The 24,186-nt window shown below is 53.0% G+C and overlaps 2 protein-coding genes across 8 annotated transcripts in view; one reads left to right on the top strand and one right to left on the bottom strand.

The window, feature by feature from the left end:
- The first annotated feature begins 1,002 nt into the window (after positions 1-1,002).
- On the top strand, positions 1,003-1,782 carry PLD6 (phospholipase D family member 6). The gene is made up of 2 exons (XM_061474015.1): positions 1,003-1,423; positions 1,532-1,782. The coding sequence occupies exons 1-2, from the start codon at positions 1,003-1,005 to the stop codon at positions 1,768-1,770; spliced, it is 660 nt and encodes a 219-aa protein (XP_061329999.1). The 3' UTR covers positions 1,771-1,782.
- A 7,378-nt stretch (positions 1,783-9,160) lies between these two features.
- The window catches only part of MPRIP (myosin phosphatase Rho interacting protein), a 72,544-nt gene continuing 57,518 nt past the window's right edge, over positions 9,161-24,186 (bottom strand). For 3 of the 7 annotated variants that reach the window (XM_061473573.1, XM_061473574.1, XM_061473578.1), the window contains 9 exons: positions 19,076-22,936; positions 16,447-16,594; positions 15,456-15,573; positions 14,886-15,045; positions 14,650-14,769; positions 14,155-14,241; positions 13,272-13,434; positions 12,792-12,877; positions 9,161-9,348 (listed from right to left, as the gene is read on the bottom strand). In XM_061473573.1, coding sequence (XP_061329557.1) covers positions 9,277-9,348; positions 12,792-12,877; positions 13,272-13,434; positions 14,155-14,241; positions 14,650-14,769; positions 14,886-15,045; positions 15,456-15,573; positions 16,447-16,594; positions 19,076-22,936 — 4,815 coding nt within the window. In that variant the 3' untranslated portion in view covers positions 9,161-9,276. Of the gene's footprint in view, positions 9,349-11,675; positions 11,742-12,791; positions 12,878-13,271; positions 13,435-14,154; positions 14,242-14,649; positions 14,770-14,885; positions 15,046-15,455; positions 15,574-16,446; positions 16,595-19,075; positions 22,937-24,186 lie in introns of all 7 variants that reach the window. The other 4 variants (XM_061473577.1, XM_061473576.1, XM_061473580.1 and 1 more) reach the window with 4 other exon arrangements.

The raw sequence follows: 24,186 nt of genomic DNA, 5'->3' as shown, positions 1-24,186 counted from the left end.
ATCCTGTGTTTCTGAACAGAAGTGTGGTTTCTTCTGAAGCAGCAAACAGGTGGGCACAAGGTCAAGCGTGAGGCTTCATCTTCTTCTTCCTCGTGCTTGTGGAAAGGGTGAGTTGTTTGCAGTGTCGCTGTCTCTGTCCTGATCTGTGTCATGGACAACCAGACTCTGGATAACGCATCATTCCTGAGCCAGGGCAAGGAAACCACTAGCTTGGTGCTTATAAACTGCCACAGAAAGGAAAGGGGAGAGCTGCTACGTCTGTGAACACATAAAGCAGATGCTCTTGCCTGCCGGAACAGATCTATACATGGGATTATCAAGTAATTGCCTGGGCAAGTTCCTGCAGCTCCCAGATTATCCCGCGGGCGCTCCTTTTGCCGTCAGTGAGAGCTGGAATGTGCACAGCTTAATTAACCAGAAAGCATGTCTGCAGCCGTCTTTCACCACCCTCCTTCCCTCGAAACGCTACGCTTTGAAGACAAACTGATGGAATCATGGAAGGATAGAATGGTTTTGGACCTTAAAGCTCACCCAGTTCCAATCCCTGCCACGGGCAGGGACACCTCCCACTGGAGCAGCTTGCTCCAAGCCCCTGTGTCCAACCTGGCCTTGAGCACTGCCAGGGATGGGGCAGCCACAGCTTCTCTGGGCACCCTGTGCCAGCGCCTCAGCACCCTCACAGGGAAGAACTGCCTTACCTCCAACCTGAACTTCCCCTGGTTCAGTTTGAACCCATCACCCCTTGCCCTATCACTACAGTCCCTGATGAAGAGTCCCTTTCCAGCATCCTTGTAGCACCCTTAAGTCACTGGAAGCTGCTCTAAGCTCTCCGCACCGCTTCTCTTCTCCAGGCTGCACAGCCCCAGTGTCTCAGCCTGTGCTCCATCCCCTTCACTATCCTCGCTGCTCCAACAGCTCCATCTCCTTGCCACCCCTTGCGGTACCCTCCCTCCTCCGCGCCCCGCATGCGCCGGAGGTGGCGGGGGGGGGGGGGGGGGCACCATGTGGGTGCCGGTTGCAGCGGGGCGGCGGGGCCTTACCGTGGCCATTGCGGCGGCCGCGGCCGGCTTAGCCCTGGCCATGGCGGCCCTGCGCTGGCGGCGTCGCCCGGTCCGTGAGGTGCTGTTCTTCCCGTCGCAACCCAGCTGCACCGAGGCGCTGCTGGCCGAGGCGGCGGGGCCCGGCGCTCCGGTCCAACCCTGCCCCTGCCCGCTGCCGCGCAGCGACTGCTCCCTCAGCCGCCTGCTGCGGCGGCTCCTGTCCGCCCGCCGCTCGCTCGACATCTGCCTCTTCGCCTTCTCCTGCCCGCAGCTCGGTCTCGCCGTGCGGCTCCTGCACCGCCGGGGCGTCCGCGTCCGGGTGGTCACGGACGCGCAGTACATGGCGCTAAGGGGGTCGCAGATCGGCCTCCTGCGGCTCGCCGGTGAGGCCTGCGGTGGTGGTGGTGGTGGTGGTGGTGGTGGCGGTGGTGGTGGCGGTGGTGGTGGCAGAGGGTTCGAGTCCCGCTGAGGACGTGGTTGTGTCGTTGTAGGGATCCAGGTGCGCCACGACCAGGGCCACGGGTACATGCACCACAAGTTCGCCATCGTGGACCGGAGGATGCTCATCACCGGCTCCCTCAACTGGACCACGCAGGCCATCCAGACCAACCGGGAGAACGTGCTGGTGGTGGAGGATGCCGAGTACGTGAAGCTGTACCTGGATGAGTTTGAAAGGATTTGGGAGGAATACAGTCCCACCAACAACAGCTCTTTATCCCAAGGACAGTGATGGAGCTGCCTTATATGGATTATTAGCAGATGAGAGCATTCGCAGCCTATATGGACATCACTGTAGTATCCACCTGGGTGTAATTTAGGTAAGCTCTTGAGAAGCAAAGTTCTCTCTCCCCTGAACGACCCGCTTTGCTGTGGGTCAGTCCCATGCTAGAGGGAACCACACAGCTAGAGAGGGAGTTGTGTTGAGGATAGCTGTGACAGGGCTGCCTTTGTAGGGCTTAAAGCAGGCAGGCTCGTTGCTGTGCCCTGGTGCAGGTATGTTCACACGGTGCTGGCGGGTGTTTCAGGGGTATTCCAGGAAGGAATTGTGGCCCAGCACGAAGGAAGAGTTAAGATAAAGTTTGCATGCAGGAGTTAAATGCCTTAGTTATGTTTCTTAGTTATGTGTTGGCTTTAATTGTTGAGTTTGTAAAGGAAATCTATAGACGTAAGGCGGCAGAGATTAGAAGTGTGTTTTGATTGAGAACAGGGTTCCTCTGGTTTAAGGTGAAGGTTTAAATTGAGCAGCGCTCCAGTGTAAAAGCCTGAGGTCGCCAGTGCTAATGAGCCCTCATCTTCCAGCAGGGAAGTGTTGGGATATCTGGGAAGAACGAAGATATTTGGGATCAGTCGGTCTCGAGTGCAGACCTGGCTGCAGTTGACAGCGACAGAATGGGGCGCAAGTAAGAGGGAGGGAGGTGAGATCCCTGTCCCTCCAGGGTGGAACACAGATGGGTGCACTTGAGACCATTAAAACCCTACCTACCATCTGTGTATGAACTGCTTAAACCTGAGTATAAAGTGCCTCAAAATCTGTCATTGTGATTTAAGGTTTTGCCACCAGTTTTGCTTTGATAACAGCAGTGCCGTGACGGGCGCTATCAAATTAACTGCCTTCACAGAGAACCTCGATGTCGGTGTCTAGTTCTTGTGCTCCAGGCAGTCCCTGCGGGGTGGTTGTTCCACAGATCCAAATCATTAACAACTCCTGTGGATCCTTAAGTGTTATTTAGGATGCATGGACTAACATCATCAGAGAGATAGTTCTATTGGAGAAAGCTGGCATGGGTCTGGGGGAAAAAGCATCCCTATTAAAGAGCACCAGTGGAAGAGGCTGGGGAAGGTGGTTCTCTATTAAATCCCCTTCAACAGCATTAGATTTACACTACTTCAGCCATATTACTGCTATTAAATGCTACCTGTTTCAGTAGTAGTGACTGTAAAGGCAAACAGCTCTCATGTTCAGGCTCTGGCCTCTGCTCTCCCTGTAGCATCCTCCTCTTTGGAAGAACACACCTCGGTACACGGCATGCAAAGGGTGGTGCAAAAATAGTTTATTAGGATACAGTTAATGTAAAGTTAGGTAAATCTATTTACAAAATAAAAAGGATCAGCTACATCCATGGGCACCTAGCATGTCACACAGGGCTGTAAGGAATAAATACGGTGAGAAGTGACCTGTTACACGTGGGGAATGGCAGCTCTTAAGCTCTGGAATAAACTGGAGTGGAAGGGAGAAGGGAAGGAGAGAGGAGCTCGCACATATTGAGGAACAGGAGCCTCCAACACCCGCTCCTCTTTCCAGAGGGGAAAAAAACGACATGTGAGATGCCATTTCCAGGACTGATCCATGTGGAAAATCCCCTTAAAAGAGACTGTTCTGCCCTATGGATGGACAGAGCTTGAGGACAACTGTGTTCCCTCCTCTCCTCGGTGTGAGCCTGCCTGGGTTTGAGCCACTGTGCTTGGACAGAACCAAGGCAAGCTGCCTGTTCCTGTTAGGATGAAGGAGGAGGGTGGCCAATACCACTCCAGCTACCACCACAGACTTGCAGAACTGCCCTTTTCCTCCCCAAACCTTCATCCTTTCCCATAAATCTGAGTCTTTAAAACCATTCCTTAAAATCTCAAAGACGTCCACAACTCCAGGTCCCAGGAGGGTGGGCACAGGTCAAAGCCTCTGTATTCGTATCTGCTTCCCACTTACCATAGTCTCTAGTATCTTACAAGCTGCTTTGCCATCTCTAGTTTAGAACAAAGGGTGTTCTTGTCAGTATCACACAGGCAGCACATGAAGAAAGCACGAAGAACACGAGAGTGATTGCACTCATCACTGAGTTCATGGCCAGTTGGCTTCATTCAGTTGGTACCAACCTGGCTCTCGGCTCTTTAGGGTTCTGCTGGTAAATCCCACACCCTTGGTTTCCTTTGGTAGTCACAGGCTGATCAGGGCGAACCCACTGCTTCCAGCCTGGTGCTCCCTGCTCCTGTGCATTGGATCCTCTGGTGTGAAGTGATTTCTACTGCAGGATCACAGCTGTGTTGTACTGGAAGTCGTGTCTGAAGTTACACACGACGTGCATCCTTTCTGCTGGACAACGTGTGTCTGTGCCCTTGTGACATCCAAGAGGATCTGGAATGTGCTGCACACGTGAGTTCCAGCACTACAGCAGTGCTTCACGGGCCCTAACCCACTGCACAAGGTGCGCTCCACCACCAAGTAGCTCTATAGTAGCACGCCACCAGGTAACAGCCTGCACGTGTGTGATGTGCCACATAAATACAACATCAGGGAGCAATCCGTACGCAACCAAACCAACCTAAGTTTACAGGTTACTGTGCATGATCTTTGGATGAGGATCTTCAAAACTAAAGGTAGAGCTCAGCAGAAAAGGTTTGTAAGGACATTTGTAAGAGTCATTAAAACCAAACCAGGCCAGTTTATAGGGTGGGTTGGCCACATCACACTCATTGCTCTTTTCCCAAAGCGGGGACATCTGGGTTAGACCAGGATTTAAACCTCCAAACCCACACCGTAGGCACAAAAAGAGGCCCCCTCCACTGATTGCTGAGTAAGAAATAGGTACAGTGCGTGCTCTGGATGCTATAATACAGGCTTTAAATTAATCCTTTCAAAGACAAAACTAGCAAAACTTGGGGTTTTCTCTAAAAAAGGGGGAAAAGATTACAGAGCAAAGGCAAGCTGCAGTGAGTGTGCTTCAGGGGTCGCAACCCAGGTACTGCATCCAGCCAGGACACAAGGCAAGGGATTAGTGGAAGTGCAGAGCTGGTACAAAAGGGAGACACTTTACAGTGCTGGGGACAGTGCTACCCATACAGAGACTTCCCTGGGTTGCAAGATTCAGGGTCTGAAGCGAATGAACACGATTTGCTGCTGCTTTTATATGTGGGCAAAGGAAAAGGTCACATTTAAAGAAGGATTCAGCCTGTTTCAGCGGAGACAAATGGTAGGAAAAGCTCACACAGGGAAATCATGACACAGAGCCTGTGTCTGCACCATCCTCGCACTTGACTCTTCCCACACCTCACATTTCAATGCTATCAACAGCACAGAACTGTGCAAGATGCAGCAGCTTGGGTTTCACGTGCTGCTGTGTAGATGTGATGCCCTGGAGAGCACCTGAAGCAGGTACCCGCAGTGGTACCACACACACAGGGGTGATGCTGGGCAGTGGGACGATGCAGGTAGGGAGCTCACTCTTTCCCTCCCAATACTTCCTCCCACCTTTCCACTCTTTCTCATTTAAATTGCCACCGATTTATCTCGACAGATGAGGGAAGCAGGAAGCAGCAACCGGGTAACTACGGCACATTGCTATGGGTAAAAAGCTTCCCCGTTGGCTTTCTGCTTTGTTTCCCCTTATTTAAAGCACTGCTCTCTGCAGAAATAGATCTGGTTTCGGCTGTTTATTGGTGCTGCAGGTTCTATCTATCTCTTTAATGCCTCCTGCTTTGGAGAGATGCTTAAATACTTGCCAGGCTACAAGTGAAGCACAGCCTGAAGCCTGGAGCTTGCAGCCACCATTCACAGAGGCTATCTGCATCCCACAGCATCCTCTCATCTTTCTCTGGTACCCTCAGAACTCATAGCTACCACCACAGGACATCACATACAGCATTCCCACCGAGTCTGTGCTGCTCCAAAGGGTGCAGGTGATCCTGAGGATGCCAAAAGGCCCCTGATGCCCTCTTGGCACAGCACAGCCAGGCTCTCCCTTAGCTTTCAAAGGAACCTAATTCTGCAGTGGCAGACGGCTGCTCCTACACGCTGCAGCATGAAACCACCACCACATTCATGAGAGACCCCTTTGCTTAGGAATAAACTCTCTGAACCCACAACATCCAGCAACCAGATTCACTGATGTATTAAACATTGCTAAAACCATGGCAAAGGCGGCCAGTCCCACTGCTCCCTCACACACACCCCATTCCCTGCGCTGCCCTCCTGGTTTATGTCAGCTACACCTGTTGTTAGTGCCAGTTTATACCCTTTATCCCCAGCAAACCTGCCTGCTCTGCTTTCCTCAGCCATCTGCAGGTCCAGAGCAGCTGCCAATGTTAAATGAAAGCATCCTGATAGCAGCTGATCCTCCGCATCTGATCCTGTGCATACAGGGCTCCTAGCAAACCTCAATTCAAATCCCTTTACAGGTGCTTCGGGGTGACCATAGAAAGGTGGGGAGCGATGGGAAGACTGGTGTTTTCTGTACAATAAGGTAAAAACACAGGAGAGAGTGAAGAAAACCTAGCTGCACCCGTGCAGCACCTCACTTGGGCACATCCATAGGAAGAAGCAAGAGCTGTACAAGTGCTCCTGAATGACTGCCCCATAAACACCAGTGTGTATTTGTATGTATATAAATAAGAACACTGCACCCCCAGCCTCTCTTCACAGGGTAATGGAGAGCCAGAGCCCAAGCAGAAAGCGCATCTCTGCACCTTCCCTATCTCCTGTAGCCCTGGTTTTATCCCACCTTCTTCTGCCTTCCTGCCCCATCCACCACCAAAGTGCTGCTGCCTTTACCAAAGCGCTGCAGCACCTTCCTCGCCCCTCTTTACCACCCAAATCCCATCAGTGTATTTCCACGTGAGCTTCACCTCATGGCTCTGCCTGTTCCCTCCACTCACCCAGCTGTTCCCTATGTTAAGTATTAAGGCTTCGAGCAGAAGCACTAGCAAAGAAATCAAGTGCTCCTACTCAATACCCAGGACACCAAGAGAGGATTGCTTGGTATGAAATCATCCCTCCCATGGAGAGCCTCAAGATGCTCAGTGGCATGATCCCGGATCAGAAAAGGTCCATCTTGTGTTATCCACACCACCCGAGTGCCAATGCAGATAGCAAGTACATAACTTCCAATCCCCATACTTAAAATAAGTGCTCCTGAGCAAATGAAGTATGCAAAGGAAAAGCAGGATTTGCTATGGGGATGCAGGAAAGGTCGGGGTCCACATGGCGAGGAGGAGACCAGCACATGTCCTTCTTGGTTGGCTAAAAAGGACAAAGTCCCATTATATGTCTTGAGAGAAAAGGAAAAGGGAGGCATCCTGGAGCCAGTGATGTCTTGCAAGTGTAGAGCACGGGCCATGCTCCTCTATGGTGGGACAGGAGGACTAAGGCAGCTGCTGGCTGCTGGGTTAAAGCAAACACGATGCCAGGAGCAGCACTGACTGATCCGATGTGGTCCACGTGGATCGTGGCTGGAAAGGCTCCTGGGTCCATCCGAGGGCACGTGCCTGCTGACGAGGGAAGAGCCTCTGCATCCGAGTGGTCGAGCAGCCTTCCTGCCCTGCTCCTGTCTCCAGGATGTCCGTGTACACCCGGGCAGAGATTACAGAGCATCGCAATGGGAGAGTATCCCGGTACACGCTCTGCTCACTGCTCAGTGCTGGCATCTTTGCTGGGGACGAATGGGGCTCCTATGGGCAGCACCAGATGCTGCCATGAGGTGCCAGGCCAAGCACCTGGCCATGGCAAGGCCTCACAAGCTGGATGAGGGCCTGATTCATGGTTAGATGAGGCCATCTCCTGCTGAGGGTCCCAGACAGAAACTTGCTGCTGTGATGGAAGGATGAAGGTGAACGCTCCAGAATGGTCCAACCTGGCAGGACTGGAGGTGCCTGGAACCACCGCCATGGTGCTCACTGCGCCAGGGCTGCCGTGAGAGTTTGCTCTATGGGCTGTGCTTGTACAACCACCTAACAGCCCCAAAATCAGCCATGAAAGCACACAGAGCTGCCTCAACCGTGTGTTAAGCACCTGACAGACAAGAGGAAGCTTTGCTCCACGTGAAGCCTCGGGTGCATCTTTAACAGCCCAGCACAACGTGACGTGGGTCAACCAGCAGCTAAACAGGGCCAATTGGGAAGCCAATGTGCCAGAGCACTGCTTTAGCTCTGCATGGTGAGGGAGGACCAAGTGGCCTCTTTAAACTCAGCCCAGGATGAAGCAGCACAGGCTTTCTCTAGGAAGACGACCTCATGTGCTGCGTCCAGTGCTGCCAGCTCCCTTAAAGCTCACTTTGCATCCATGGATCAGCCTCACGGTGCTGAGCTGGATGCTCTTTGACTACGGAAGCCATCAGGACTGAGAAGGTCTGAAGCATGGAATGGTTTTGAGATCTTTATTTCAGGAAAAAAAAAAAAAAAAAGATTAAAGAATTAAAATAGGAGCTGCCCTGCTGACAAGAAGAGTTTGAATTCAAGAAGCTGATAAAAAAGGAGCATTATATGCATTGAGCACTGTGCATTTTCAGTCAGTTATCGGCTCTACTTTTCTACTCTACTTTCCTTTGACTAGGAAAAGGGAGTTTCACATGCGCACAGACCCTGGGATACACGGGACTCAATGAGAGGAAGGGAGTAACAGCAATAAAAGAGAGTGCTGGGCTTGATCTAACAGAGGCAAAGAAGTGATCTTACAGCTCGGGCCCCCAAAACACCAACTCCAACCACCAGCGAGACGGGAGGCAAAGACACGCCGCTGGGGCGGGCTCGATGGTGCCCTGGAGCATCTGCAGCTCCCTATCCACAACCACTGCAGCCACCAAAGCTCCACCAGGCTCCGGCATCGCCTACATTCAGGATACAGCAGAGTCACGGGGCAGGGGGAATCACTTCTTGCATCCTTCTCCAGCGGGATGTCAGTGTTTGTACCTCCAGGCTGCGCTCCCCGACAGCTTTTCCCCTCCTTGTAGGTGCAAGTAATGCAATCGAGATCCAATGGTTAAGATTAGGCTCCTGGTGTGCTCTGAGCACTGGGTCTCTTGACAGCAGTAAGGGCTGGGTATGGCCGATACCACCACCCAGGCCCTGCTTGCATACCAAAACGGTTGGTACGACAGAGCTAGCTTATTAACAGGCTACTGAGCCTTAATACTGACACTTAGTGTAATGGTTTACAGTAAAGGAAGGATTCTCCTACGAAGCGCCAAAGAGAGGAGTGGGGCAGGGGGGGGAAACCACCCCACTCCAATCCCTTCCTCTCCCTCTCAAGAGTCTCTGGAGCATCTCACAAGCAAGGGAAAGGAGCTGGGGAGGCAAAGGGGTGGCACCATCACCGCGGCGCCGGGTCCCGTCGGTTGCGTGTGTGTGTGTGGAGGGGCATCGAGACGAACGACAGCGAAAGGACAGTCGTTAAGGAAGGAGAAGACAAACGGTGCTGGTGCTGTGCTGCCTCAAGCTGGGAGGTGCGCGTGGTCAAGCGGAGCGGGGAGAACTAGGCATTCTTCAAGTCCCTGGATTCAAAAAGCTTCAGGCGTTCTTGCACAGTCAGGCCTTCCTTCAGACTCTGGCAGAGACAAAAGACACGCGGCGTTGGGATACGGGGCGGTGGGACCTGGGGTACCACGGAAAGGGTGAGATGCTCAGGAGAAGATGGAGGCAGCAGGAGAGTGGCCTCAGGGTGGAGGGGTTAGTGGGACAGGCTAAGAGAGAACACAGGGTTATTATGGAGGGTGGTTATTGGTGAAGAAAGCCTAGAGAGAGAGTGAGATTGAGGATGCTGCAAGCGGGATTAGCTCCACATGGAAAATGGCCCAGAGCCTGCGGTGGTGCTGGGGGTGATTTCAGTGGAGCCCAGGGCAGGAGAGCTCGGATCTGCTATGCTTTAAAGCACTGTGCTGCTGAGCAGGACCTGCAGCCTGGTGCTCCCCCATCACTGCATCCATGTGGGACACCCCTGGCTCCAGTCAATGTATGGGCTGTGCTCAAGCAGCCCTGTAACTGCGTTCTTATTGCCAGAGACAATCCCACTCTTTCTCTAAGCCCATCGGGGGGCTCTCCCAAGCCAAAGCTTGCCTCTACTGCTCCGGGTTAGACAGAGGACACGCTCAATGCCCGCTTTAGGTCTAGCAGGATGTGATGGCTGATCCAATTCGGATGCAGCATCCAGCCTGCAAGGCACAACACTCAGAGACACCAGGAAAACCCATCCCGCTAGTCCTCAGCATGTGGATTTGTGAGCTCTCACTACACGTGGGCACCCAGGAGAACAGGGGTAGAAACCCAGAAGCAAACTGCTTGCCCCTATACAACACCTTTAACCTGACATTACCCCCAAGCAGGTGCACAAGCCTAACACCAACCTCCACTCCATCCTGCAGCCCCAAAGCTGTGGCCTAGGCTGGGTCATGATATGCTTTAGAGACCACGACAGGGCAGGTTCAAAAGGCACTGACCTGAACACAAAGCCCCTTCTATTAAGAGGCAACCAGCTCCCCTTCTGCTTGTACTTCCCTATGTACAATCATAGCACAGGTTAAGACTTTGGGGCTGGGTTTCTTTAATGTGTGTTTATCAAGGCAGGAATCCAGGATGAACTTGCCCTGAGGCTGTGCAGATTCCCATGGTTACTGAACTGCTTTCCATGTTCCTCCTCCCACAGCCCCACAGATACGGAACGGAGCAGCACGGAAATGAAAGCACTAAAAGGGACTGGGCTGTATTCCCAAATGCTGCGTGCTCTCTTTTCAAAGGGCAGCAGAGCCTCTTGGGATATATCTGAACACACACTTCCTAAAGGAAGTTTACTTTGGGCCTCGTTAAATGGGCAGCAACCCATGGATTCCAGTTGGTGCATCTGATTTCCAGTGGGATGGAAGGAGACAACAGGAACCATCAGCCTGCTCTGCCTGATGGTACAAATTCCAGCAAATCCACCCCATAGGCACTCTCACAGCCCATTCAAGTTGAGCCTGATGAAAGGAGACTAATGTAGGAGGATATCTGTGACAAAGGCATCCTTCATCAGACTTCTGGGGCTCTCCATCGAGCTGGGGAGCTCCCCTCCCTTCCCTAAGCTCCCTCTGCAGGTGCTCTAACTTCAGTCTTTACCATGGGTCAGGAAAGCAACTATTGCTCCAGTTACTCAAGGGTCATTAGGATCTGCCTCACAGCTCCCTCCTTTTGCTGGATGAGCTCGGAAGCCTCAGGCCAGCGGGATGGAGGTGCAATGCCAAAGGGATGGAGAGCGAGTAGAGTGGACACTGGGAAGCAAGAGGAATCCTGGAAAGCAGGAGGAGAAGGTTACTGTGTGAGGAAGACTCTTTTTGCTCAGGCACAGAGCAACCTAAAGAAGCAGCGACTATAGGTAAAGGAAATTTAGGGCAGCTCGGGACATCCCCTCTGCAGCTGAGACCAGGGCCACCACTTTACATGCTCCAGGCCTATGTGGGAAAGGCATTTCCAGGCATCCCCAATCCACTCCTCATCCTGGCTAACAGCAAACAGCTGCTGTCCTACAAGACCTGGATGCTGCTGAAGTTTAGCCCGAGGCATGCAGAGTCATCCAAGCATGCACACTCAGTGTCCCACGCTCCCAACACAGCCAACAGGAACCGTGTCCAAATCCTCTCCGTGATGGGCAGCTGTGCTGGCGAGGGTGGGAGGAGCAGGAAGACAAGAAACATATTCCCTATGGAAAAGAGCTGCATTTCATCTGCATCTTGGCTACACTGACTGCTCGCCTTCCCCCCCCCTTCCTCCTGCAGTAATTAGCCATAAATAAACCACAGTCATTCAGAGCAGAAGGACTCTGGTTTGCCATGTGCATGCAAAAGTGGCCGCTCCGGTGGTGGTGGTGGTGGTGGTGGGCTTGGTGGGTGCTGGTCTGTTTACCTACGTGGCAGGGAACCTGGACTCGGGTTCATTTCAGTTATCCCATGAGACCTGCTCAATAACGGACTGTGGAAGGAAGAGGCAAAACAAAGAGAAACAGAAACACAACGAGAAGCTCATCAATCCTGGATGCATTGGTACAGCCCCAGCATCCCCCCCGCAGCGAGGCGAGCAGGCAGAGCCCATGCTTGCTCTCCTCAACTCCTTCCCCACCAAGCAACACACACAGCGGGGACCAGTCCATAAAGGGCCATGAGTTGAAGTGGTGAAGGGAAACCCAACATCAGACCTGGCCCAGCAGGTCTGGGCTGCCCTGAAATGCAGGAGGATGCTCTCTGCATTTACTCCGTGCAGCACAGCCTGTATCCCCTGCAGGGGCACCGAGCTAGAAGCCTTCTGCCTGCCCAGCTTCTTGCTCCACACAAGGTCCCAACCACTTCAAACATCAGCATGAGACACCAGGTATGCGGTGGCGAAGGCAAAGCAGGCTTTGCCCATGCTGATCTTCCTTCAACTGACCTATGGTTAATGATGCCTTGAGCAGATTTGTTTGCCCTTTCTATCCCTGTGGTCCCAAAGCAACAGCCAGTGTGGAACACAGAATCACAGGCCAAGCAGGAGAGTTTGGCTCAGCATCACTGGGCTTTGGGACCAGCAGCCAGAGGAACATAGGGCCATCTGCACCGTGTTAACACACAAGCAAAGTGTGTGTTAAATACACCCAGGACCAAAGCATCGCTGTTCCACATAAAGACCAAAAACCTTGCAGTGATGAGCACTAAACCCTAGAATGATGTGCCTGTTTCCACCTAAATTTCAACTGAAAACGGGGAGCAAATACTGGGAGAGTCATCCTGTGAAAGACCAAAGAACAGGGTGAGCTTCATCCTTCAAGTGGGGAGCAACTTCACCCCTCCCTCTCAGAAGGGTCAGGAGTGTGTGTGGGTATCATGGGGGCCTGCTCAGCCAACCATTCCACAGTCAAAAGCTCACTTTTCTTCCCAGTGACTAGCACTAGTGACTGGGAAATTCCCAGTTTTCTTCCCCTTCCATTCCTTCCCACTGGAGAGTAACACTGGGTATTCCCATCATATGGGGCAGGAGATCTGTGCTCACCTTTGACCTGATATTCCTTAGTTGCCGGCTAACACTGGATCTGTCTTTCTTCAAGAAATCAGGGTTGCTTTTTGATTTCATTATATCTGGGAAGAAGCAGAAGAAGTGGTGTTAATGTGGTGTCCATTGCAGCCCTGCAAGGAGCGGGGCTGGGGCTCTCATGCCCTCCCATCCCAAGCGAGTGCCTTGCTGTGCCCAACTCAAGCAGTGCTGCTGTATGGTCAGAGGGGGCTCTCAGGGGTCTCCACTCCCTTGTACCGTGAGGTTTTCCCAATGCAAAGGGCCAGAAGGCTTTCAAATCCCATCCACTTCCCATCTGTGGGCTGGAAGGAGGAACTGCCACAGGAGGGCAGCTCCACTGCAAGGAGTGGAGGTGGGAAGCAGCATGAAACAGCAAAACAGCCTCGTGGCAAGTCCTATACTTGGACCTATTGCTACACAAGGGCTGGGATGCCAGGAAACCCATGGAGGAGCACTGACCATATCCCGATACAGTGGTGTTCACAGGGGATTTCTCTCCCTGAGCTTCTGTGGCTGCTTTCAGCTGCTCTTTCAACCTGCTGATATCACAGTCTGCCTTGGCCTTCACGATGCTCAGCTCCGTGTAGATGTCCTTGTACTTGTCGCTGGCGTATTTCTTATCCTGGCAAAAGGAACGAGAGCAACCCAATGGAGTCAGACACGCAGCTGGAGCCAAGGAGGTTGTGAATGCACTGAAGAGGAGCTTGGCAAATGCCCATGGAGGAAGAGCCGGCAACAGGGAGAAATGCTTGGCCGGGGCCATGCACGCATTTCATACACACCCTCAAAGCTGCCTCTGACAGTGGGGCAGGGGTTGGGAGAGGCACAAAGCTCTTCCAATGGTGAGCGTGGAATGGTTAGGGTTGGAAGGGACCTTAAATACCCTAAAAGACCTTAAAGGGGAAGAGTATACAGCACTGCCCATGCATGTAGCCCCTTTGTTACAGGATTACTTGTCTGTGCTTCAGCAAAGACACAGAAATCCAGGAGAATTCCCAGAAATAGCCTTGGCACAGAGGCCACCCAGGGCAAACCAGATCCAGTGCTGGGAGGCTGGGCAGATCCCTAACCCCGATTGTTTCTACCATTTAAATCTGATCTGATGCGATAGGAATAGGGGTAAAGCACTGGAGGGATGTCTCCCACACGGTCTCCCTTGTGGGAGGTAAGTCCTAAGCTGACACGGTTGTGGAGTGCTTTACTGATGACACCAAATGGGTATTCAGCCCCATGCAGGGGAAACATTAACTACTGCTTCAAATATGGCTCTAAGCGAGCTGAAATGCAAGCACACACAGGAGCAGAGCACGTAAGAGGATGGCAGAACCATCCCCGGCATTACCCTCAGTGCTGTCTGCAGCTCGTCTTTGAGGGAGCTGATCTCCTGCTTCAGGTACTGGATTTCTGACTCTTTGACCCGCAGCAGGACCTGTGGGAACAAAAGCAGCCCATGTCCACACCAAAGAGATGCAGCATGAGCCCGAGATGCTCTCCCGCTGTGCCTGGTGATTCCGGGGCACAACCTGCTCCGTAAAGGCTGCTGGTTCACCCATCTTCTGGTTCACCAACAAGATGAGCCCTGGGTCTCTTGGGAACGTGCCCAAGCTCCCTGCACACCCCTTGTTTTCTCCCCCCACTGCTTTGTAGGGACTGGATCGCAGGGGACAAACAGCCTCAGAAGGGTGTGTGTGAGAAAGGAACATCAGGACTCCATAATCATGCCCCAGTGCACAGCACTGAGCAGCCACACAGACCCAATGCACGGCACGATGGAGGGCTGTGGGATGCTCTCAGGGGTCCAAAGTGCTGCCCCTTGGGCACAGCAGAGCTCACTCACCTCCAGCTCGTAGGCATCCTTGCCCTGTGTAAGAGGCGACCCAGCAGCCTCTCCCCCGCCCTCCCCGGTCAGCAGGGTCCTCAATCGCGTGATCTCCGCAGCCAGGCGGTTATTCAGCTCCTGGGGAGGAGAAGGAGAGAACCGTGTGGGAATGGGGAGCACGGCCACGGCCTGGCACCCACCGTGCTGCCCCATTGGGCTGCCACCCCCTGCCCTGGGCACGGTGGGGATCTCACCTGGTTGTGGGCATTGAGCTCCTGGTTCTCGCGCTGGCACTGGCGGAGGGCCTGCCTCTCAGCCTCCAGCGCCTGCGCCAGGTGAGCGTTCTCCAAGCACTTCTGGGAATACTGCTCCGAAAGCACCTCCAGCTCCCGCTGCACCGACTGCAGCTCCTCCCTGTGGAACACACACGAGCAATGCCCTCCCTGCACGCACACTCTGCTGCCGGGACAACGCCACTGGGATCTAAGCACTGGCACAGGGTGCCCAGAGGTGCTGGGGCTGCCCCATTCCTGGCAGTGTTCAAGGCCAGGGGCTTGGAGCAAGCTGCTCTAGTGGAAGGTGTCCCCGCTTGGAGCTGGATGAGCTTTAAGGTCCCTTCCAACCCAAACCATTCCATGATTCTAAGCTTGCTCTGGGCACTTGGGACCAGAGTATTTGCACACTTACACATCCCACATGGATGCATCAAGGTTAACAAAGCTGCTTGGCTGTTTTGCTCAGTCAAAATCAAAGGGGAGAAAGGAGAGTCCCACATGTGTGATCTCCTTATGAGACCCAGTGATGGAGGATGATGATGGTCTTACAGGTATTGCCTTCGAAGGGCCTCGATGTCGGCATTGACGCTGCTGATCTGGGAGCGCTGGGACTTCTCCAGCTCTCGCTCCAGCTCCTCCCGGTGTGCGTTCTTCATGGCTTCAATGGCTGTGGGGGGACAGCACAGCATCAGCACCCAGCACAGTACTGGTACCCAGCACAGCATCAGCACCCAGCACAGTACTGGTACCCAGCACAGCATCAGCACCCAACACAGTGCTGGTACCCAGCAGAGCATCAGCACCCAACACAGTGCTGGTACCCAGCACAGCATCAGCACCCAACACAGTGCTGGTACCCAGCAGAGCATCAGCACCCAACACAGTGCTGGTACCCAGCAGAGCATCAGCACCCAACACAGTGCTGGTACCCAGCACAGCATCAGCACCCAACACAGTGCTGGTACCCAGCACAGCATCAGCACCCAACACAGTGCTGGTACCCAGCACAGCATCAGCACCCAGCACCATTCCACCCAAGGGCATTCTATTAAGAGCTTTAGTTTGGTTTTTAAAGGAACAAAACCCAACTCATCCCCATGAACCTCCCACTGCTTCAGTCTGTGTCCCTGGCTTCTGCCAATTTTAATGAAGTCCAAACAATTGTCCTATTCCCATAGTTTTTTCCTGGGCTGTGGCACTCCTAGTGCAGAGCCCTGGGCTCCAGTGCTTTCAAGCTCCCTGGGGCACTGAAGAATGAATTCAGTGTGAAATTGGCAATGAATTAACCACAGGAACGACCAATGCCGTTATGAGATGGAACAGAAAACAGATCAGACCAAGACGAAGGGTACCAAGCTTGGAGAAGGACCAGGAGATGGGCCTCCATCCACAACATCTCTCCCACCAGCCCTTTCCCATCGCTCTGTGATGCCTACCCATCCCACACTCTGCTCCTCTATATTGGAGCAAACCCCATCCCCTTGTCCCCATCAACACGGAGCTGCCCCATGGCAGGGGACCCTGTGCCATGTCCCCATACCTGAAATGGTGGCAGCCGTCTCCTCTGCGAGCAGGCGGTCCTTCTCCTCCCGCAGCTTCTCCAGCTCCCGCTGGTGCTGCCGCTGCAGGTCCTCAATCTTCTTCTGGTGCGTCTCCTCCATGGCTGCAAAGCCCCTTTCACATGTTGCCTGCAAAAAAGGGACCAGGGGAAGGGGTTGGCCTGTGTGGGGCTGGCATCGCAGTGGTGGTGAGAGCACCAGGAGCTGCATTGCGGTGTGGCACTCAAGTTCCATCGTGGGGATGCTGCATCATGGGGATGGACCTCACGAGGTCAGGGCTTGTCCTGCAGTCACTAGACCCTACTGTGCTCTTCCTGCTCTCTTCTGCACTGTCTGATCCCATACAGCCAGCTCTGGGGTGGACAGCAGGTGACTCCTGACAGCAACAAGACCTTAACTCCCACTGAGCATTGCTTCCAATGCTGCACGGGCAATTACCTGCTAATGGAATTAAAAGGAGTGAACTTAGGCCAGGAGATGGAGCAGTGCTCTGGGGAGCCAGGAGTCATCAGGGGTGAGATCCTGCATTCCAGCATGGTCCTTCTGCCCCAGACGCCTGTTTCCAGCTCAGCCAGCAGCCTGGCAACCCCACTGAGGGCTTTGGGATCCCAATGGACACACAGCTGCAGGACAGAGGCAGGACAGCAAAGCCACAGGCAGGCTCAAGCTATGAGCTGGGAAGGGGCATGCACTGAGGACAAGGTGCAAGAGCCCCAGCAGACAGCTGGGGGCAAACCTGATGCTGAGCACTGCACTGGGCTTTTCTCCCTCTTCATGCTACAGGCTGCCTGTATTTCCTGATGGATTCCTTCTGGATTCACATTCGTGTTTTCCAGGGGAAATTTAAGGGGGACAGATTCACACACCATCCCCCCACCCCCCCCCCCAGTGACCAAAATGCTCATGACAGTCTCATACCATTGACCTACACTAACATACACCCTCCTCAGCATCACTTTCTGTCCACTGCTTTGTAGCCTACGCCCATTCTCACTCCCTGTTTTCAGCTCTGCTGCTTTTTCTCCTCACCTTTATGTTTTAACCCCAAGGCACTGTTTACTTCCTCAGCCTTACTTGCTTTTGGAACTCGTAACTCAGAGCCAGAACCCGTCTGGACTTGTCTTGGAGTGGCATGAAGCAGCCTTGCAGAGCTCTCCATTACACCTCTAACGCTGGAGGAAAACACTTCTCCATAGGTCTGGCTGTAGGGGCAGTATTTAATGTATTGTAAATGCATTGCTAGAAATCCAGGACCATTTGAACATGTGCAACCCAGCACCTCGTGTTACTGATGCTATATTCTCCATGGGGTTCAGATGAGAAGAATCAAGTACATTTAAGCCTGTAAACTGGGCAGGTTTGCCATAGCCTGGTGAGCTTTCTAGCCGAAGGAAGTCCCTCTGCTTCCTACCAAGGTGCACAGAGAAGCTGGCTTACTCTGCTCTCCTCCTGGATACCTCTGCTTGCCTTCTTCCAAAGCAAGAACATCCCTTGGTACCAGCACCACCCAGGGTGCCTGGCTCACAGAACAAGGTTATCCCTGTGTCCTGCTGACCTGAGTGAGGAGTTCAAGGACTTTCCCTTCCTAAGGGTTAAGAGACAGCATTGAGTGAGCACCACTGCTCCACTCTGCTCTCCCCAGGGCACTTGATTCATATGATGGGATGCAGCAGAGCTACTGCTCTCCCCACGTTAAAACCAGCTTTTGGCTGGAGCTGAGCCACACGTTACCCCCATCCACTGAGGATCTCATGGCTGGGAGGAAGCTTGCCTGTACTTCTGCTGACTGAAGAACTCCATGGAAGCCTCACCAGCACGGCCTCTGCACACAGCCGGTGCGCTGCCCTTTCAACCTGGTGCTGCCAGGAGTCCTCTGCCACCCTAAATCCACTTCCCAACTGGAAATGCTCCTCCAGCAACAGCCAAACACCAAAGCCAAGAGGGTTGTTTGAGATGCTGCAGCATCTCAGGCCAGCTTGACAGCCAGTCACTACAGGAGGAGCGATGCGAACGATGGCGTTCCATTGCCAATGGGTTCCTCTGCACCTCGCCTGGGTTGCCTGTAACTGTGCACTGTTTGTTGTGTAAGGACTCACGCTGTGCACCATCAGGGTGGTTCTCCTCACAGCCTCGCGGTTTGCTATGGAATTTGGCATGGTTGCAGCTACTTTTCCCAGGAAAACATTAAGTTTCCATTTCGTCCCGCATTTTTGAGGGCAGCAGAGACAGGCTGGAGATGGGATCAGATTGAGAAAGACAGAGTTGAGGAATGCTTTTAAAGGGAAGCCACAAATAAAACGTATGCCTCAGGTATGAGGAGAAACACTACGGTCTTCATAATGAAAGAGAGTGAAGTTATCAAGCTGCTTTGTCACTCTCCCTCTCTATACAAAGACCACCTCCAAGCATTAACTCCCCCACTGAGACCAACCCTTCAGCAATGCATTTAGAATACCCAACCATGGGGATGCTTTATAGAGACCCTGGGGCTCACTTCAGCATGCTGGCTCTTTAGGGGAATGCCCTTAGGTTCAACAAGCAAACCCCAGGACCAAACACACCCTCCCAGTCACTCAGCAGCAGGAAAAAAGTGTTAAAACATATCAAAACCTTTAAGTTTTCAAAGTCTTTCTGGTATTTCTCCCTCAAGGTGGAAGCGTTCCCCTCCAGATGCTTGTTCTCCAGCTCATCCCTCATGGCGTTCATCTGGGCCTCCAGCTCCTGGATGCGTTCCCTCAGGCCATGCATGGAGTCCAGGTCACTCCCAGGGTCCTGCCCCGTGCCACCAGCCCCAGTGGGCACCCAGGCATCCCCATCACCCGGGTCCATGGCGGGGGACACCTCGGGGTGCTGCCTCTGGTACTCGTCCAGGGTCTCCTGCAGGCGCTGCAGGTTCTGGCTGTAGTGCTCCTGCAGCGCCTGCAGCTCCTCGCCATGGATAACCTGCAGCTCCTTGATCTTGGCCTGAAACTTGTCCTCCAGCATCTGCATCTGCTCCACGTGGTACCGCTCCATGTTCTGCTTGTCACGGACAACAGCATCCAGCTGGCTGAGCCCTTCTGTCCTCTCAGCCTTCAGAGCATCCTCTGTCCTGTTCAGCTGCTCTAGCACGTTTCGGATCTCCTCTTCGTACCGTCCTTGTAACTCGCTCAAGCTCTTGCTGTGTTTATGCTCTTCTTCCTCCAGGAGCCTCCTCTGAGCGTCGAGCTGGGCCACCTTCGCTTTGAGATCAGCGTTCTCCCTTTCAAGCATGGCAATCACCTCGCTGTACTCCCCCTGCTGCTTCCTGAGCAAGTCTTCATACTCATCCCGAAGGAGAGAGACCGTCTTCACGCGCTCTTGGCAGAGAGCATCCATGCTCTGCAAGGACTCCTTGTAGGACTTCATCTCTCTCTCGTACTCCAGCCGCACTTTGCAAGCGGCGTAACAAACCTGAGCCTGGACAATTGCATCGTGGACTAACAAAGAGGAATACCTTCCAAGGTCTCCCATGCACGAACGGTACGAAAGACTCTGAGATATCTTCAGGAGCTTCTGACAGTCTCTCATTGCCTCCTCAGGAGGCAGAGAGAGTAAGGCAACAGATATCTCCTTCAGAACATTAGCTTTGTCCTTCAGCTGCTGGGCAAGATCTTCCTGAATGGAAACAAGAGCTTCACCGCTACAGTCCACCAGGCTGCCAGGCTGCTCCCTCTTGGCTAATTCCTGACACGGCCCCGTCTGGAGATGGCTCCCATCCCAAGAGATCTGGGTTCTTTCCGAAGCATCTTTCTGAATCTCGAGTGCTTCAGTAATCTGGCGCATGACTCTGTCAAAAGCAGGAGTCCTGTACGCTCCGATGATCTCCTCCAGCATGCACTTATGCTGCTGGAGGGCTGTTTTGGTATTATGGAGGTCTTCTTCGATGGTTTTTAATCTCTGATGAAAAGACTCCCTCATTTTCTGTGCAACAAACCCAAGTTCTGCCTTGATCAACGCAGCATCTGCTACCGCACTGAGAAAACACGGAGCAAAGCCCAAACCTGTTGCTTCTGGTTTGCCCTCGGCTTCTCCTTCTCTGGTGCTCAAGTGCACTCTCAGCTCCTCCACTTGGCTCCAGAATTCCCCTTCCAGCAGCAGCTTCTTAGACAGGACGCTGGCCAAACTGATGGCTGTATGAGAAACATTCGCTGGCTCCAACAACACCACCTCAGCCGTGCCCTGGATCTCTCTCAGAAGGTGGGATATCTCGGAGCTTGCGTTTTTCAAGGACTCAGCTATTTGGTTGATGAGAGAAGCCTCAAAGGCCACTCTCTCTGAAAGCCACCTCAGCTGGCTCATGTCAAACACTTCCACTCGCTGCTCCTTGGAGACATGCTCCTCTTCTCCCAAAACCCCTCCTTCCGGAGCAGGGCTCTCCGTGATAAGCCTTTCACTCTGCTGACACTCGGATGGTGCCCCTCTCAAGGCTTGGATTGCGTTTGATAAAGTCGTTTCCATGCTGGAGAGAGTAACAAGGAACAAATCACCTTCTTTCTCCTTGTCGGATGTGGGGAAAGACCTCAGCTGCTCCCTGCACTTCTCTAAGCAAGTCAGGGCTTGATCATTCCTCAGCTGGAAAGCTCCCAGCTCCCTCACGTGGCTTTCTATGAGCTTCAACTTCTCCTGCCTCTCACTCTCGAGCTGTGAGATCAAAGCACTGACTTGGGATAAGCTGGTCTGAAGCTGTTCCCGCAGCTGAGACTCGGTGCTGGCCCACTGATGGTGGAGGGCAATGAGGGTCTCCTGGTTATGGCCGTGCTGGCTCTCAAGCTTCATCGTTACGTCTTTGAGCTTCTCCTCTGTGATGTACAGTTTGGTTTCCAGGGAATGGATAATGGAGAGATAGGTCTCAGAGTCACTTGTCCCTGATGATGGGTAACCAAGAGCTGGCTCCGATGACATGCTTTCTTCAGACAGCGACCTGTCTTGGCTCGTGTCTGATGAAGTGCTGCTTGTCCAGTTCTTCTCCGATCCATCTGGATGGATGTATTTCTGGCACTGGATGCTCGAGAAACGGATTCTTTGCCTCTTGGCCCCCATGATTCCCACATCGGGCTTTGTTAAGGCTTTCTGAACCAGCTCTTGGTCCTGGAGCTCTACAGCTTTGGATGGGGAGTCGAATTCCTCCGTTTGCCTCTGGCTGGTCTCAAGAACCTCATCCTCCTCCTCCTTCAGTGCATAGGTCAGAGCTGGGAGGACATCCTGAGTTGGCAGAGGCTGCCCTAATGGGGATGGATGACTTTCATCAGCCTCAAGATTGTGGCCAAGCTCTTCTGCCTCCTCAGCACACGGACCTGTGCCTACACTAGCCAATTTCCTTAAAGCCTCCTCCTTGGCCTTCAGCTTTATTTTAGTCTCCTCCAAACTGCTATCTAAAGCAACCATTTTAGCCAAAGCCTCACTGAGATCTTGATCTTTCTTCTCCACAATTCTCAAGTGCATTTCCTTAACGTGTCTCAGCTCTTCTTCTTTCTCCTTCAGCACCTCCTGCACGCCCTGGAACTGATAGGACACCTCCTCGAATGACTGCTCCAGGTTGTGGTAGTTGGTCTCTTCCATTTTCAGCTTCGCTTGCAGCTTTGCCACTTCGTTATCCGACTCCGCGACCTGATTCATGAGCTCCTGGAACCGACACTTGATCTGATCTCTCTCTCTTTCGAGCTCCTTGATGTGCTCTGCCAGTTTCTGGATGCTGGCCTCCTTCACCAGCAGCTGCTCCTCCAACTGGTGGACAAGCTCGCTGCCTTCGAACTTGGCACTCAGCTTCTCCTTCTGCAGGATCTCCATTTGCTGCTCGCTATTCTGCAGCTGGATCTCATACTCGTTGGCTTTATCCTCCACCTCCTTCAGGCTCCGTATTAAAACCTGCTTCTCCCTCTCACAACTCTCCAGCAAAGCCTCGTAATTCTTCTGCAGCTTCTCCTCCATGAGCATCCGCGCTTGCTCGCTGGCGTTCAGCTGCCCGCTCAGGTCCGCGATCCTATCTTGGAGCCGCTGCACCTCCTTCTGATGGTCCCTCTGCAGAGCCTGTTGCATTTCCAGGTCCCGCAGCTCCTGGGTCTTCTCCAGGAGCAAAGCCTCTGCGCTCTTCAGCTTCTGCTCGCTGGCCTTTAGCTGGGAGCTGAGCGCGGCCTCGCCGTGCTGCCACTCCTCCAACTGCTCTTTGGCTTTCTCCTTTTCGCTCCTCAGGTCGCTCTTGAGCTTGGCCAGGGTCTGCTCCTTGATGGAAAGCTCGGCTGCTGCGTTACTGAGCCTCGCCTGCAGGCTCTGAATCTCGGCTTCGTGGTGCCGGATCACGTCCTTGGCCTCGGCGTAGCTGCGCTTCAGTGACTGAATCTGCTGATTGATCAGCTCTTGGCGCTGGCATTGGGCTTCCAGCTCGCTTTGGAGGTCTTGGTTGACTTTGTGGAGCCTCTGCCAGGCACCTGATGGCGAGGCGGCCACCTCGGTCTTAAAAAGATCGATTAAATACTAGGTTAGTAACACTCTTGGCTCTCCCTTCTGAGTGTCACACCTCTGGCCAGGCAGGCCACGGGAAAAGCTCCTCGCAGTGATTTGGCTGCTACCCACATGCTCCAATTGAGATGATTTGTTCTCGGCATAATTTGTATAGTTTGGTTTAACCTTTTATTTTTGTTAGTTTTGAATGAGCAACGACTGCTTTCCAGTAAGAGAAAACACGGACCACAACATCCAAACAGCTGTACAGTAACAGGCTCAAAAGGAAAACAAAATAACCCAACCAAAAATCAAACAGAACCAAAAAAAAAACCACAACACACGATGGAAAAGAAACACCAGCAGTAAAACAGAGACAGACAGGAGCAAAAACAGGGTGAGAAGGAAGGCAAGGATGGTCACAGGTTGAGAAGAGAAGTGCTTTCTGAGCATGTTTGTTCGGGTTGTTGTGGAACAAAAAGTGCACAGTTCAGGTAACACAGTCCTACCGACCCAAAGCAACAACAGAAAGTGAGGTGACAGCAAGGACATCACATCCCACCCCAACGCAGGACAGCGGCGTGGCAATGTCATGTCTGTGCCTGCCAACAGGACTTAGCGGCTGCTCATCGCATGACAGAGATGCTGGTATGTGAAAGGTTAAGACTAAGGAGGATCTAATTCCTCTACCTGCAAAATAAAACAACCCCAAACCCAACGAAGGACAAAATAAAAAGAGCCCGACAAGTGAAGGGAGGGGGAAAAGGTGTGAGGGGAATGTAAACTGAAGGAAACCAACCTTTGTGAGATTCAAACCAAAGCAATGTAGCATGCAACGAGAAAACTCACAGAGAGAGAACCCATGCATGAAGGCGACAGAAATGATGTATCTTGAAACAAAATACACAGACAGGAAGAGGTGAGAGAAGCACAGCGTGAAGCCTAGGAATTTGGCCTGCCTTTGCTGTACTCTGGTCGCTGATAAGGAAAGCCCACAGATGTGACACTCAGTTATGTTAAGTTATATTTCATGCTTTACACCAAAAACATGCAAGAACATCCGCCCGGGACAGGTTAGTACGTGACCCTTCCCACCCACCACAACTGGAGCCCGGGGGCATCTCCAGTCTGTTTGTGAGGAGCAGGAGCTCCCACTGTTTCACCCAGCAGGGATGTCCCATCCCAAGGAAGCTCAGAGCAAGAGAGGGGTTACACGAGGCCGGAGAGGCTTCGGTGCACGGCACATGCATCAGGGTGCGGAT

Source organism: Pezoporus flaviventris, unplaced genomic scaffold (genome assembly GCF_033815535.1).
Source record: "Pezoporus flaviventris isolate CSIRO_AGI_PZ_B2104156 unplaced genomic scaffold, CSIRO_AGI_Pfla_v1 ptg000078l, whole genome shotgun sequence".
NCBI classification, from domain to species: Eukaryota; Metazoa; Chordata; class Aves; order Psittaciformes; family Psittacidae; genus Pezoporus; species Pezoporus flaviventris.
This window is presented reverse-complemented; position numbering and strand designations above follow the sequence as displayed.

Bases quoted from the DNA above. Each gene is read 5' to 3' on its own strand.
- PLD6 (XM_061474015.1), top strand. From the start codon at position 1,003: ATGTGGGTGCCGGTTGCAGCGGGGCGGCGGGGCCTTACCGTGGCCATT. The intron at 1,424-1,531 runs GTGAGGCCTGCG...GTGTCGTTGTAG, and splicing joins CGGCCTCCTGCGGCTCGCCG to GGATCCAGGTGCGCCACGAC.